At 36.6% G+C, this 16,371-nt stretch overlaps 1 protein-coding gene across 1 annotated transcript in view; it reads right to left on the bottom strand.

The window, feature by feature from the left end:
- Positions 1–1,132: 1,132 nt before the first annotated feature.
- LOC120770005 (phosphoenolpyruvate carboxykinase [GTP]-like) overlaps positions 1,133–16,371 on the bottom strand; it is a 43,602-nt gene continuing 28,363 nt past the window's right edge. Inside the window, exon 2 of the mRNA XM_040097097.1 lies at positions 1,133–3,044. Coding sequence (XP_039953031.1) covers positions 1,148–3,044 — 1,897 coding nt within the window. The 3' untranslated portion in view covers positions 1,133–1,147. The remainder of the gene's footprint in view (positions 3,045–16,371) is intronic.

Below are 16,371 nucleotides of genomic sequence, written 5' to 3' on the forward strand. Positions count from 1 at the left end.
TAGGGAAGGAACGATAAGCGAATGTATAAACTGAATAAGTATATTTTTAGTATTTAAATACGAGTTGTACATTTGTAAAGAGGTGGTCTGACCAAGTAAATGAAGAACTGGAAACGTAGATAATAAGAGAGGCAGAAAGCACGTGACTTCAAAAAGTGTGTATTAGATATATGTATATGTATCTATAGAGACGTGTTTGATTAAGTAATGGATAAACATTTATTCAAGGGAGTGTTAAACAACCACTTCTCTGTTTTTTGATTTGCAGTTTGAGGTTCTTCACAGAAAACCTGAACAAATAATAAAATTGCATAAAATAGTTGTGCTGAAGTCAGCTGAAATGCCACAAAAAACAAAGAAACATTGATTGGATACTTCATGAAGAAAATGACCCGAAACATAGGAGCCGACTCTGTACTCAATGAAACTCAAGAAAACCATATTGGTAATCAGTTACCAGACGTCAATCTAATATAGAAATTTTTGACCATTAATGAAAGCCCAAATATCAAGAAAGATTTCAGGGGACCAGATAATTGGAGGTCGCTTCCTGTTTAATTTACAGATATTTTAGTTGCACGTTGCCATCAAAGATGTCTGGCTATAATTGAAAACGCGGGAGAATGGAGCAAGTATTGAATAAAAGTCAGCTATCACAAAACTATATGATTTCTATAATTACCAAATTTTTTCCCAATAAAAGTTCCTACACAAAATGAACGCACTCTACCTTTAACAGCAACCAACAGTATATGGCACGTTCCAATTAATTTTGCTAAGATATGTATGTATATTAGGCACTGATTTACATATGTATGTATACATATATTGTATATTGTATAAAGTCAACCAGAATAATGAAAATCTGGACAGTTTCTTGAAAATATATTCAAATAATATATATTTTTTTCAGTTTAAAGTTAGTCATAGGTTCGGGGGAACCCTTAAAAGGTAGAAAATCATTAGTTCGGACCTGGGTACTGTGGAATGGGCTGAACCGAGTCTAAATATTTTTGCATGGGTGACATTTTTTATATTTTCAAGAGTAAATAATTTTCGCATGCACTTAATCCTAACTCTTCTTTCTCGTTGGTTAATAAACAATTAACTTACTAATTAATAAAACGTATCATTTATTCTGGCATTATCATTTATTTAAGCGCTTCTTTAATTCATTCAATTGCTGGGATATTGATTTTGGTAGAAACTCACCTACTTGCATTTTAAAGTACTGTTCAATTTCATTGACTTCTTTTTGCCAGAAGCCAATAGGTACGTCAAAAAGTTCATTTAGGTTGACTGTTGGTTGTAGTCCTGTTATATTCAGCCCACCTTCGCTAGGCAAATAACCAATAGGACTGTCTACAAAGCAACTATCCTCATGCACACGTCTGAAAATCCAGTCCAAAACACGACAGTTATCACCAAAACCTGGCCATAAAAATTTTCCATCTGTACTTTTACGAAACCAGTTAACATGAAAAACTTTCGGTACTCTTCCTCTTTTTTCCATACTCAGCCAGTGCTTGAGATAATCCCCAAAGTTGTAACCAAAGAAAGGACGCATTGCAAATGGATCATGCATTATTACTTTTTCTTTATGCTCGGCGGCTGCTGTGGCTTCACTGCGCATTGCTGCACCTATGAATACACCGTGTGCCCAACTACGGGCCTCGTATACTAGTGGAACACCTTTTGGGCGACGACCACCGAATAGGATTGCGCTTATAGGTACACCTTGTGGATCTTCCCAGGATGGATCAATAATGGGGCACTGAATAGCGGGTGTACAAAAACGAGAATTTGGATGCGCTGCTGGTTTATCGGATTGGTTAGACCATAGCTTACCCATCCAATCGGTTACTATAACATTATTAATATTTGTCTCTTCCATTCCCTCCCAGTAAACCCCACAGTCCGAAGTAGATGCCACATTTGTAAAAATAGTGTTATTAAAAATGGTCTTCATTGCAATAGGATTTGTTGACATGGAAGTACCTGGGGCAACCCCAAAGAAGCCATTTTCGGGATTTATTGCTCGCAGCACACCTTCGCTATCGAATTTCATCCAGGCTATATCATCACCGACACACTCCACTTTGTAACCTGGCAGTGTTGGAGTCATCATAGCTAGATTTGTTTTACCACAAGCTGATGGAAACGCAGCTGCGATATATATCTTTTTGCCCTTCGGATTCGTGATACCTAATATAAGCATATGTTCGGCCAACCAACCTTCGCGTTTCGCAATAGTGCTACCAATACGCAATGCAAAGCACTTTTTACCTAGTAAAGAATTACCACCATATCCGGACCCATAAGACAAGATCTCGTTGGTATCAGGCTTATGAAGAATGATTGTGCGTTCAGGATCACATGGCCAAGAAGGTACCGTAATTATTCCGTCTTTCGGGGTACCCACTGAATGTAAACATTTCACAAACTCATTACCCTTGCTTTGTAATTTTTCTAGGACTTGATTTCCAACACGAGTCATAATCTTCATTGATTCTACAACATAAGGGGAATCGGTAACTTCAATGCCAATCTTTGATAGCTGAGATCCCACAGGGCCCATTGAAAATGGAATCACATACATTGTTCGGCCTCTCATACACTGAGGAAACCTCTCTTGAACAGCTTGCTCCATATCAGCTTGCGAAATCCAGTTGCCAAGTGCGCCAACGGTAGAAATTGGAGTGACGGGTACAGCTTGTTCCTTGCGATCAGTACATATAAACGTTTTGGATTCAACGCGAGCAACGTCTGCCGGATTAGTTCGGGCAAGCCAGCAGTTATTGTATTTCTTAAGCGGAGTTATGGTCCCCTGCTTCAGCATCAATTCTTGCAATACCTTGCTCTCATCTTCACTTCCATCACATATATGTATGTGATCTGGTTGACATAAATGAACGCATTTATTCAAGTAAGCTTTGGCACCAGCTGTGAGAAGACCGTAATTGCCATACTGCACAGACAATGCACGTCTTGAGGCAACGGGCGAAATTAAGTAGAACACTTTTGGTGTGTTTAATAGCTTCCAGCTGAAAATAAATATATTTTAATATATATATATATATATATATACATATATGTATACATATCTAAAGTTATATATATAAGTACTAAACTTTACAGGACAAGAGTTGTAGGTAAGCGTAGTTATAATGACTTAATTAGAATGAATAAAGTATATCAAAACATGCAATTTTAAGGATACGTCCTAACAATCATTTAAAACCAAGTCACTTTATATACGAAGCAAAATTTGAAAGAAACAAAAGAGAGGTATTATCCGCTATAAGCCTTTACCAAATAAAAAAACCAAAAATTATGAAAAGGGGAATGACAAAACTGGTCGTATGTTCTCATTTGGAGTATGGAGGAAGATTTTCTAGCTTGCTATTATTAAAATATTAGACATATTGTGAGTCCTGTTTTGATTATAGAAAGTTAATAAGGCCAAATATAATCGGAAATCTTAGCACTCCAATAGTATTGATATTTTAAAATATATGTACTACGTTATTCTACGTCCATTTTCCTAGTTTCACTGAAAATAGTTCCATATACCCAACTTTTTGAGGTAGAACTTTGCCGTTTGCCTATATACATATGTATGTATAAAAGATGCTCAAGCAAACGAGCAGCACTTGGGGTGCAGCCCTGCGCTAACACAGCCCCACATATTACTAAGTATGTACTAACATGCCATATCAGCCGGATGTTCGAAAATCTGATATTAGTAAATGAGGGCTGAAGCTATAGGCTAAATAAAACACTTGCAAAAAAATAAATTCCATGTCTTTGACCAACTGAAACGTATTGAGTCAGTTTTCCAATCTGAACTTCTAAAGCAAAAAGAAGTAAAAAAAGATTCAAATAAATAATAAATGTTTTGTTAGCACAATCTATAAAGCGGACAATTCTATTAATCGGATAGAAAGAATGGTTTCGCCAGTGTCCGCTTATTTAGATTTCATTGAATTCTTAACAAACTCCTACGCATTGATTACAATGGAATCTTTTTTCGATAAAATATTGCAGAATTAACGTTACATTAAAGATAAAAGGTTAGATCTGACAACTTTTATTACTATTTAAATATAGATGTATGTAATAGATATATTTTCCTTTCTTAAAACTTTAGAAAAGAACGAAAACAGAATACAAAAATAGACGTAATAAAAGATAATTCGGCTTATAAATATGTTATTTACTTTGCGTTGGTTCAAGGTTCAATTCAATTGTAGTTTCTTTTTGTGTAAATTCCGTCTGAAACTTGTTCTTGTTCGCCTACAACTGCTAAGGGAATGATTTCTGATTGCAATAAATACGACGTCTTTATTTCTTATCGTGTATATATTTATGTATGTATGTACATATGTATGTATATATGTGCAAATAATCGTCGCCCAACTGCTGATAACCTTAAGTCTGCAAGCCGGGCCCCCAAAACAAAACTTGTTTTTGAATTCACATAAACCCAAACATAAATTCACAAGTATGTATGTATGTACACAAAAACCATGTGTACGTATTAAAACTACGTAAAGCCATAATAGCAACAATATACTAATGTTCTAAGAATAACAAGAAATGTATGTTCGTTATTTTATTTTGCCTGTTATACGCGCCAACATATCTGCATACATACATATATGTATATACATATGTATACTTACATATATGTTTGCATAGTATGGATGTTATCTTACGTATGTAAATAAAATCGGATCAATAATAATTCTAGCCCCCAAATCATACCTAAAACTCGAACTTTTGCAATATGTTGCTACAGAGTGTAATAGTCTTGTTCACATAACGGTTACTATGTTCGGACCGACATTAAAAACATGTTTTCTTAAAAAAAAATAGTTTTCGCCCCAAAACTTGTGTTTTGATCAAGTTTTTGGTCAAACGAATGCACATTGAAAACCAGTTTTTGCAGAAGACTACTTGAAAACTCACATTCCACTTATTTTAATCGGTATCTACTATTATTGAGAGACATACATACATATTTTGGCATCCCTTAATTGTCATTTAATATATGCTTGTGTCATTCCATGCACAAATACAGTATTCCCCACTTAATTGGTCACCGTTACGGTTAACGTATTTTCCCGCTTATTTGAATCACTTAAGAGTCATTGAGTCCGGTTAATTTTTTCTCCGCATAATTTGTAAAAGATATGTACATATATGTATTTTCCTTGGAAACTGAATACGTCTGAACTGAAATCGCTGTCCCCTTGCATTCGATAACTGCGTCACAATCGGTCAGGTTCCATTAAATAGTTTCGGCGCATGAAGATTGTGAAACATAATAGTGATAGATCCAACTTTGAGACGCAAATGATGCTGCGGCTTATCAAGCCTCTCTAAAGAATATAGAAATTCCACTGGATAATTCACGGCTTCGTCTTCATTGTCAAGATGATCGATCGATATGTATGAGCGCAAGCCAACTGGAATTTGACTTTGAATCTTGCTGTTTAAGGGGTTACGGTGGTCTAGAACCCTCAAATTAAGAGTGTTTTCTGGATTTTTTTTTAAGGTTTAAAAAAAGAGCAATCAATTTAAAATTTTTACAGTTTATTTATACACTTATGAAAAGTACAAAAATATTTTTTTATTAAATAAAAAATTTTTTTAACAATATTAAAAATGGCGTGAAAAAAAGCTATCTTAAAAGATGACTCCCGGTGCCGTTGTTGATTTTTACTCTTCTGAACATCTGAAACATAAAAACCAAATAAATTATTAACCAGTAGGAGTGCAGCTATCGCTGGGAATACAACCAAAAAAAATTGAAAATTAAAAAAATTTGGCGCTTTTGAAGTTCAGATTCTGAAAACAGCTATTTTTGGACCAGTTTTAGATCGAAAAAAATCGAAGTTCTTAAGATTAAAATTTGATCGTAGTCCCAGCGATAGATATGGATCTTATAAACACCATATTAAAATTTCAAGTGATTCGGATGGATAGTTTTTTTTTCATCAACGGCACGCCGAAAAAAGTAGTTTTGAGATAAATGAGTTTAAAGTTTAGAGTGTCTATATTTTGGAGACCGCGCGCTACCTGCTAAAACGGTTGTAGAAGCTAAAATAACGTGTGTTAAAGGACTATACTTACGAACTATCAAAAAAAGAAATCGATTTATTGAAAATTCTAGACCACCGGGACCCCTTAAGTCATCATTAACATCGGTATTTTGGAAACTAATCGCAGTTGAGATAATTTGGCCAATGTTCCGATAAAAATTCGTGATGTGTTAATCTTTCGTTGAAGTGAATTGACAAAAGGCAGGTGAAATTGATATCAAAGCACTGGAAGACTCAACCGGAATTTGCCCATTTCCAATTCTTAGCGAATACGATATAAAATTTCTTCGGCAATGTAATTTTTTTCGTATCCCATAATTGACGCGAATTTGAAGGCTGATTTGTCGAAATGATCTTCGCGAGAAGTGTGCGAACTTCAGTGGCATGCGAAGTAGCTACCGCATTGTCCATCGTTTGTTTCTAGTTATTATCATGTTTCAGCAATTGCAATTGCTGGCATGCTTCTCAAAAAGTTGCACACACTGCACCATTCACAATATGCAATGCCTCAAATGAAATTGAACCGCAAGGCGCACAACAGTCGGAAAACTTTCATGAATTGCAAAAGTAAAGTTCACGTATCGACCCATTTGATACTTGCTGATCGATTTCACCAAACTCCAATTCTCAACATTGTCATGAGTTTTGAATGTGAATTAGACAACAGTGGCGAATATGGTACGATCCATGTGTTGTCAACTTCGATATTCACGCCTCCAAATTGCATGCTAAATGTTCTGCCATTGTTGTCTGCTGAGCGACGCCGATACAGTGGCTATTCATCATTTCCACTCACCACTTCGTATAATTCTGGATCTATCTCTGGATGAGGCATTTTCGCGGATATGATTTCATCAATTTGATTGGTTACTCCACCATCCCCATCCAAAGAAGAATGTGTGGGTGCGGCAAACCTCTTTTTTGCTACTCAACAGAATACATCCTTCATTTCAAGATAAAGTCCATCAAACATTGTAGCTGTTGTTTGAAAAGTCGTACTGTGACATCGTGACGAAAAGAACGCCGACCGATATTAGCGCGACCTCTTCGTGGCTTCGTAACAAATTTCAATATGTAATTGATCAGTTTGTGTGAAACACACATAAAGTGTTTACTGAATAATTTTCAATAATTTTTCTTTTCAATAGCCGGAATCAAAAAGCAAGCGGCCGAAATTGAACGATTCAAATAATTTAAAAATCAAAATAATAAAAAACAAAACAAACAAAAATTGGAAAAAAAAAATTTATACTGAAAAAAGTTACTTTTTGGAATTTTCCAATTTTCCGACTTTTCTTCAAAAAAAATGCGGTATTTTTATTTTTAAACCATCCCCGATCCACATCGAATAACTTCAGAAAATTTCATCAAGATTGGTGCAGCCGTTCTCTTAGCGTTACCAACAAACAAACATTCATTTTTATACTCTCGCAACAAAGTTGCTAAGGAGAGTATTATAGTTTTGTTCACATAACGGTTGTTTGTAAGTCCTAAAACTAAAAGAGTCAGATATAGGGTTAAATATACCAAAGTGATCAGGGTGACGAGTAGAGTTGAAATCCGGATGTCTGTCTGTCCGTCCGTCCGTACAAGCTGTAACTTGAGTAAAAATTAAGATATCATGATGAAACTTGGTACACGTATTCCTTGGCTCCATAAGAAGGCTAAGTTCGAAGATGGGCAAAATCGGCCCACTGCCACACCCACAAAATGGCGGAAACCGAAAACCTATAAAGTGTCATAACTAAGCCATAAAAAAAGATATTAAAGTGAAATTTGGCACAAAGGATCGCATTAGAGAGGGGCATACTTCGACGTAATTTTTTTGGAAAAGTGGGCGTGGCCCCGCCCCTACTAAGTTTTTTGTACATATCTCGGAAACTACTATAACTATGTCAACCAAACTCTATAGAGTCGTTTCCTTCAGGCATTTCCATATACAGTTTAAAAATGGAAGAAATCGGATAATAACCACGCCCACCTCCCATACATAGGTTATGTTGAAAATCACTAAAAGTGCGTTAACCGACTAACAAAAAACGTCAGAAACACTAAATTTTACGGAAGAAGTAAAAAAAGGAAGCTGCACCCAGGCGTTTTTTAAAAATTGAAAATGGGTGTGGCCTCGCCCACTTATGGACCAAAAACCATATCTCAGGAACTACTCTACCGATTTCAATGAAATTCGGTACATAATATTCTCTTAACACCCTGATGGCATGTACGAAATATGGGTGAAATCGGTTCACAACCACGCCTTCTTCCATCTGATGCCTTCTCTGTATAATATACGAGTATACATTAGGAACCAATGATGTTAGCGGAATAAAACTTTACAAAAATACGGTATTTGAAAAATATGTAAATGACGTATAATGAAATCTCGATTATCACTTTATCATGCGAGAGTATAAAATGTTCGGTGACACCCGAACTTAGCCCTTCCTTACTTGTTTTTATATAACGTTTGTATGGGAAAAAAGGGCTGTTTTTAGGCGTTTTCCGGCAATTATTCGAACTTTTCTTGCCGTAAAAACCATTCTTAAACCTCAAAGAACATTTTAAAAAAATAATTGGCAAGATTGGTCCAGGCGTTGTTGAGTTATGCGATTAGCAACACATTTTGCGATTCATTTTTATATGTATAAGTACATAAATATAAGAAGATAAGATGATCTCTAAATATAAGTGCATGGTCTTGTTTTATTCCTTATACTTTTCCGTTTAAAGTTAAAGACATTATTTAGATATCATTACTAAAAAATTACTTATAATGCACATATAATATTTTCTAATTGATTGTCAAATTAACCGGGATTCCTGAACGGATTAAACGAATTTTTCAAATAAACGAAACTCGAATTGTAAACAAACAAATAAATTTGTGAATAGTCAATGAAAACGTATCGAAAACACATAATGTCGCTCAGCTTGATTCCACAATCCACACATTTTTTGGCCAATTTGATCCATTTCTTCTTTTCGCTATGTGGCGCCAATTGGATATTCCAAGCGAAGCCAGGTCCTTCTCCACCTGGTCCTTCCAACGGAGTGGAGGTCTTCCTCACCCTCTGCTTCCCCCGGCGAGTACTTTCAGGGCTGGAGTGTTTTCGTTCATTCGGACAACATGACCTAGCCAGCTAATCGTTCCATCGAATGCGATATTCGCCGTAGCCAACGCGCAAAGGACAATAAATCTTTCGCAGAATCTTTCTCTCGAAAACCCGCAACGTCGACTCATCACTTGTTATCATCTTCCAAACCTCTGCACCATATAGCAGGACGGGAATTATGAGTGTCTTATAGAGTTTGGTTTTTGTTCGTCGAGAGAGGACTTTACTTCTCAATTGCCTACTTAGTCCGAAGTAGCACCTGTTGGCAAGAGTTATCCTGCGTTGGATTTCTAGGCTGACATTGTTGGTGGTGTTTACACTGGTTCCAAGATAGACGAAATTATCTACGACTTCAAAGTTATGACTATCAACAGCGACGTGAGAGCCAAATCGTGAGTGCTTCCTTGTCCAGTCTGGAGAAAGCAGAACTAACGGCGCGGGTGTTGAGGCCTATGATATCAATATCGTCGGCTTACGCCAGCAGCTGTACACTCTTATAAAAGATGATACCTTCTCTGTTTAGTTCTGCAGCTTGAACTATTTTCTCCAGAAGCAGGTTGAAGAAGTCGCACGATAGGGAGTTGCCTTGTCTGAAACCTCGTTTGGCATCGAACGGCTCGGAGAGGTTCTTCGCGGCATAGAGGCAGCTCCTTTACGTGCTGTCGAAAGCCGCTTTGAAATCGACGAAGAGGTGGTGTGTGTTGATTCTCCTTTCACGGGTATTTTCCAAGATTTGGCGCATGGTGAATATTTGGTTGGTTGTTGATGTACCAGGTCTAAAGCCACACTGATAAGGTCCAATCAGTTTGTTGACGGTGGGCTTTAATCTTTCACACAATACGCTCAATAGAACCTTATACGCGATGTTGAGGAGGCTTATCTCACGGTAGTTGGCGCAGATTGTGGGGTCTCTCTTTTTGTGGATTGGGCAGAGCACCCTTAAATTCCAATCTTTGGGATGTACCAGGTCTAAATCCACTCTGATAAGGTCCAATCAGTTTGTTGACGGTGGGCTTTAATCTTTCACACAATACGCTCAATAGAACCTTATACGCGATGTTGAGGAGGCTTATCTCACGGTAGTTGGCGCAGATTGTGGGGTCTCTCTTTTTGTGGATTGGGCAGAGCACCCTTAAATTCCAATCTTTGGGCAAGCTTTCGTCCGACCATATTTTACAAAGAATCCGGATCATGCTCCTTGCCAGTTCTTCGCCGACGTGTTTGAATAGCTCGGCCGGTAATCCATCGATCCCGCTGCTTTGTTGTTCCTCAGACGGGTAATTGCTATTCGAACTTCTTCATGGTCGGGCGTTTGGAACATTTGCTCCATCGTCATCGAGTGGGGAATCGGGTTCGATTTCTCCTGGCGTTCTTTTTTTTCTGTCTGCAAATGCGTCTCGCTTCCCTCTTCATCCCTCGGTATCTATCCCATCCCGCACGTGTTGTGGTCGATCGTAACGTTGCGAGGTAGGCAGCCTGTTTTCTCTCCGCTGCAACACGGCACTCCTCGTCGTACCAGCTGTTCTTTTGCATTTTCCGAAAACCATTGGTTTCGGTTGCAGCTGTATGTAAGGAGCTTGGAATGCCGTCCCACTATTCCCTTGTACCGAGTTGTTGACGAGTGCTCTCAGAGAGCAGGATTGCAAGTCGAGTAGAAAATCGTTGGGCTATCTGCTGTGATTGCAGCTTCTCGACGTCGAACCTTCCTTGTGTTGTGAATTTTGGGTGCAACAAGACAGTGGTCCGAGTCGATGTTAGGATCTCGGAGCGCACACACATCTAAAACACTGGGGACATGTCTTCCGTCTATCACAACATGATCGATCTGGTTGATGGTTTTTCGATCCGGAGACAGCCAGGTGGCTTGATGAATTTTCTTATGCTGGAATCTAGTACTACAGATAACCTTATTTCGGGCCCCGGTGAAGTCGATCAGCCTCAACCAATTTGGGATGTTTCGTCGTGAAGGATGAAGTTTAGCGACCGTAGTGCCAAAGATACCTTCTTTGCCCACCCTGGCGTTAAAGTCACCAAGCACGATTTTGATATCGTGGCGGGGCAGCTCTCATAGGTGCGCTCCAAACACTCATGAAGGCATCTTTGGTCACATCATCCTTCTTCTCCGTCGGCGCGTGGGCGCAGATCAGCGATATGTTGAAGAAGTTCGCTTTAATGCGAATTGTGACTAGACGTTCATTCACGAGGGTGAATGACAGTACTCGGCGACGGAGTTTCTCTCCCACCACGAATCCCACACTAAATTTGCGCTCCTTTATATGGCCACTGTAGTAAATGCCACAAGGACCGACTCGTCTCAGTCCTGTTCATCGCATTTCTTGGACGTCGGTGATGTCAGCCTTCACTCTAACGAGGACATCAACCAGCTGGGCTGCGGCACCTTCCCAATTAAGGGTATTATGGTGGTATTATTCAGATTAAATATAAAATAAATTTTGTTATATTGGGCTTTAGTGGGGCGTGGGAAGCACTGTACTAATGATCAAAGAAACTTAAGTTTAAAACAAAACTTCTCTTGTGCTCGACAAAAGTGATTATGAATGCTATAAACTTTAAAGCTAAGCCGGAAACACGCAGGACAACAATAAGCGCTAGGTGCTCCTATAAAAAAAAAAATAATGCTCCCGTTGTTGTTTATAATTTGTATTAAAATGCAAAAATGTCAAATGAAACAAATGAAGTTATACTATAAATTGTTTTATAAGCAAATACCGTCTAAAATTCTGGCGTCCCAGACAGTTGCTTAACTTATCTACATATGTATGTATGTATATGGACGTTGGACCACACAAATGTTAAATTGAGTAAAAATTGATATTGTATTATTATGAAACTGTTTCAAATGTTCCTTGACACCCAAGAGGGGTTACCACGCCCACAGAACACTATCGCTTATTACCGTTATTTTTGGTAAAATGAAAGCCATAGGCACTCAGTCTAAGATACATACTTATGTAATAAGTATCTGCGAACTTGATAAGTTTTGATCCGATTTCGATTATTTTGTACAAAGTTTTAATCCGATTACTGCGTTGTTTGTTGACTTGTAAACGTAAGAATCAAATGGAATTTGAAATTATATTATATGGGTATTAGGCGTGGATTTATTCGATATTATCCATTTTCAGAAAAAAACTTGTGTGTTCCATATTTTCCTCAGCCAATAGCATTCGAAAATTGACAAATTGCTCGCCCAATCAAAAATCTCTACCCTTAATAGTAATGCAATAGTTCTGTTAATTCGCGTAACTAGTCAAAACCCCATTTGCGGAAAAGTTTCAGAATTCCTTTTAGGATTGAGATCGGACGTTACCATCTTTCCTTAGAAATACGAATACACAAATAATGTACAATGCCATAGGAAAAGGAAACACAGACATACTTAACACAACATTATATAGAAATTTGAAAATAAATTCCAAAAGGTGATTCGCTTATCTGACTTAAATGAGGGTGGTTGAAACTGGAATGACTACGACGGACAAAGTCCAAATATTCGTAAAATGAAACGAAATAAAACTACACATATAAAAGTCGATTATACAAATTACAAATAAATAACCTATACAACATAGAGCACAATACATTGTACATATACTTAAGTATGTATGTACATTTAAATATACAGTATGTATTGACTTTAAGGCACATGCCAGTGTTATCAATAAGAAATTACGTTGTAGCGCGTGGCGGCCAATTAATATATATGTACATACATTCATATGTAGTACTTGGAAAACCATAATTTTTTTATTAGTGTGTTGAAGTTTTTATATTTAAAACTACCTGCATACGGTTCCACTATCTTTGACTTTCGTGCTTGTTGGTTAATTACAAATCCGCAATCATAAAATTTGTATAAATACGTACATATGTATGTATATGTATGTATTTATCTGCATTAATTTTCAAACATAAATACACATGTGGACATGTGATTGGTACTTCCAAAACTGAACAGAAGGTACTATTGCCAAATATAGTATAAGTATGGAATAATCGGATATAATTATGTAGAAGGGCGTTAGAACGTGGATTGATCGTTATAGCTTTCTTAGGCGAAAAATGTCAAGACACAGGGTCGCAATTTATATGATATAATCCTACATCTATCTGCATTAGTTTGAGACTTACAAACAACCGTTATGTCAAAATTTATTTCAAGGCTTAAGACTAAAAACTCAATATAAATATTTACATATACATACATACATACATAAGTAAACTTGTCTAAAAGGTGTAAAACAAAACATGCTAGCAATGAAGATTCGGCTATACCACTATATCGGTATTCTCTTTTGTATCCATTCAACTCAAAAACTTTGTTGTTATTTTATACATGCTTTATTCCTTTGACAAGAGAGCAGCGCGCAAAGATAGTGAAAAACAAGTAAGGAAGGGCTAAGTTAGGGTGCAACCGAACATTTTATATTCTTGCAATTTACAAGAATCAAAGCCAGGCAAATACTTTATGGTGCAAAATTTCAACCTGAGCATCGAAATCCAAGCAACTCGTTATCAGTGAAACACGCTCTCTCATTTTCGTTGAGATAACTTACGTATTGGCCGATATATGCGGTACAAAGTCTCGCCGTAATTCGAAAATTTTTATATTAAGTATATGGGGTACCAAGGTACTAAATCAACCAATTGTTGACATACAGACATACCATTATCAGAGAAGGATAATCGTTTAATTTTAATTATATATCTCACGCCTTGACCCATATTTTCGATCAAAAGTCAACAATAGGTACCGGGTTCCAAAAATTCACTACCTATGGTCTTGAACATACCCTAAAGGCATTATTTGCGCAATGTTTTATCCCGTTATATGAATCACTTCTTGATTACTTTTGTCTACTGGAGGGTGCTCATCGTCCAATTTTCACTCCAGCTCCTATAAAGCTCTCTCATACCCTCTCGCAGATAAAATTTAGTGTCTCTGGTGTATTTAGTTATTGATTTATTGCGCTTCTAGTAGTTTTTAACGGTACCGTTATATGGGGAGTGTGCGGGGTTATCCTCCGATTCTCACACTGTGGGTAGAAGTTCTTACAGGATTTGTGCTCAGCAAGTTTGGTTGTTGTAGCTTAAGTGCTTTAGGAGATATGTACATATGTATGTACATACTATATATACATATGTATGTATATAAATTTTTGCGCCCAGGTGCACCTGACTACTGCGATCCTCTGTTACAGCTTTATATCTTAATTTAGTGCTTGTTTATGGCACTTTATGTGTTTTTGGTTAATTTCGATTTGTGGGCGTGGCAGTGATCCGATTACGCCCATCTACGAATTCGAAATTTCTTTTGTACTTTTATATATGTACATACATATGTATATACAACACTATATCTATCTCGCTTAGTTTTAGGTGATACGTACAACCGTTAGGTGAACAAAAACAAAAGTATAATACTCTGTAGCAACTGGTTGCAAGAGTATTAAAATTTGGTGAATCGAAAACAGCTAACATAATGTATGCTTATGGATATCTACATTGCAAATAATTTCTTTGCATATGTACGGATGTATGAACTAGCAATATTTGAATAATGAGTTGGAAACATTTTCTCTTATCTGGTATTAGTTCAATTTATTTATTTTTAATAATTTACAGCGTAAACAGAAATAATACGTAAATGATTGTGTTATACATATGTATATGTATGTATGTACTTATAAATATATTTTTATACGAATCTGAGTATGTTCGTGACTTAGGCGGTAGATTGATTGACGTGATTTTTCCACCGAAAGATTATTGTTCAATCAGAGAACTTAAAACATAGAGAAGGTGCAGGTTCGACAGCGAACATTTGATAAATTTGCGACACGGAATCTCACCACACAAATACAGAATTCACGCTGTGAAATGTTAACATTTTTAACAGTTCTCCACATACTCAAACAGAGAATATGAAGAGAAATAAATACGTACGGCTTATGATGCCATAGCATGTATGCGCAATCAGGGAATATTGAAGAAAATAAGTTCTTTGATATTCCATTTTTAACAGCGAAAAATGTGTACAAATACAGATCTCACACATACTCAAGAATATGAAGAGATATAAATATGTATGCATGCTCCTTATGATACTCCCAACAACAGCATTGTGATATTTTCAGGGTTCAATTTTTGCTTTCGCAATGTATGCAAATATGTATGCTTTTGCGTTTTGCCGTCGGCATTTACATATTGGCATGTAATAATTATGATATGAGTATAATTTTGTATGAATGCATGCATTCTAGTACTATTTACAGTCAATTTAGACTTGTACATATATTTAATAATTTAATTTGATTTTTACATAATATACTATACTAATAAATATTTTTGTATTATGTTTCTTAGTAATAGAAATTGAATTTATCACAACAATGCATATACATATGTATATATAAATATATTGTCTATCATATTAATCTTATTATCTGCCCATTTGATTGCATGTATACGCATGTGCGCATTCAGAAATTCAAATCATGATTTTATCACTTATCAATACACATATTACATGTGCGCGCATTGAGCTGCATGTTCATACATTCATATATACTTCTGTATGTATATGTACATACATATATGTATTTGTATACACTTCCAAACAAATAATTCACAAGCATACAAACATACATACATATGCGTACACATACATATGAATATGTCATCAACAAAAATTGAAGCATTGTTCTACAAAAACAACAATTGCCTAAATAGCATAAGCATGGCAAGCCAATATGGCAGCCGAATTGGCGAAGCTCAAATGTAGTAAATTTTACAACAAAAACGATTTCATTCATAAACGCAGGCGCAAATTCCACAAGCGACCTCGCTTCATTCATAAAAACAGACGCCGTAACATCTCCCCGAGCATGTCTTCGACTACAAGCGTCTTTTCGCTACGATGGCAAAAGCTAAAAATCATAAATTGAACAACTTTCTGATGATTCTTCACAGAAAGAAGTGACAAAAGTGGCAACATAGCCGTTGTCGATTTACAATATTTGTCTAAAATATTTTTCCGTGACTCGCAAAAATCTGCGTCGATATGTATGCACGCGCATACATCTTCATACATATTTACGCAGGTTTGTAGGCGACGCTGTTCGAGCAGC

This window comes from Bactrocera tryoni, chromosome 3, assembly GCF_016617805.1.
Source record: "Bactrocera tryoni isolate S06 chromosome 3, CSIRO_BtryS06_freeze2, whole genome shotgun sequence".
Taxonomy (NCBI): domain Eukaryota; kingdom Metazoa; phylum Arthropoda; class Insecta; order Diptera; family Tephritidae; genus Bactrocera; species Bactrocera tryoni.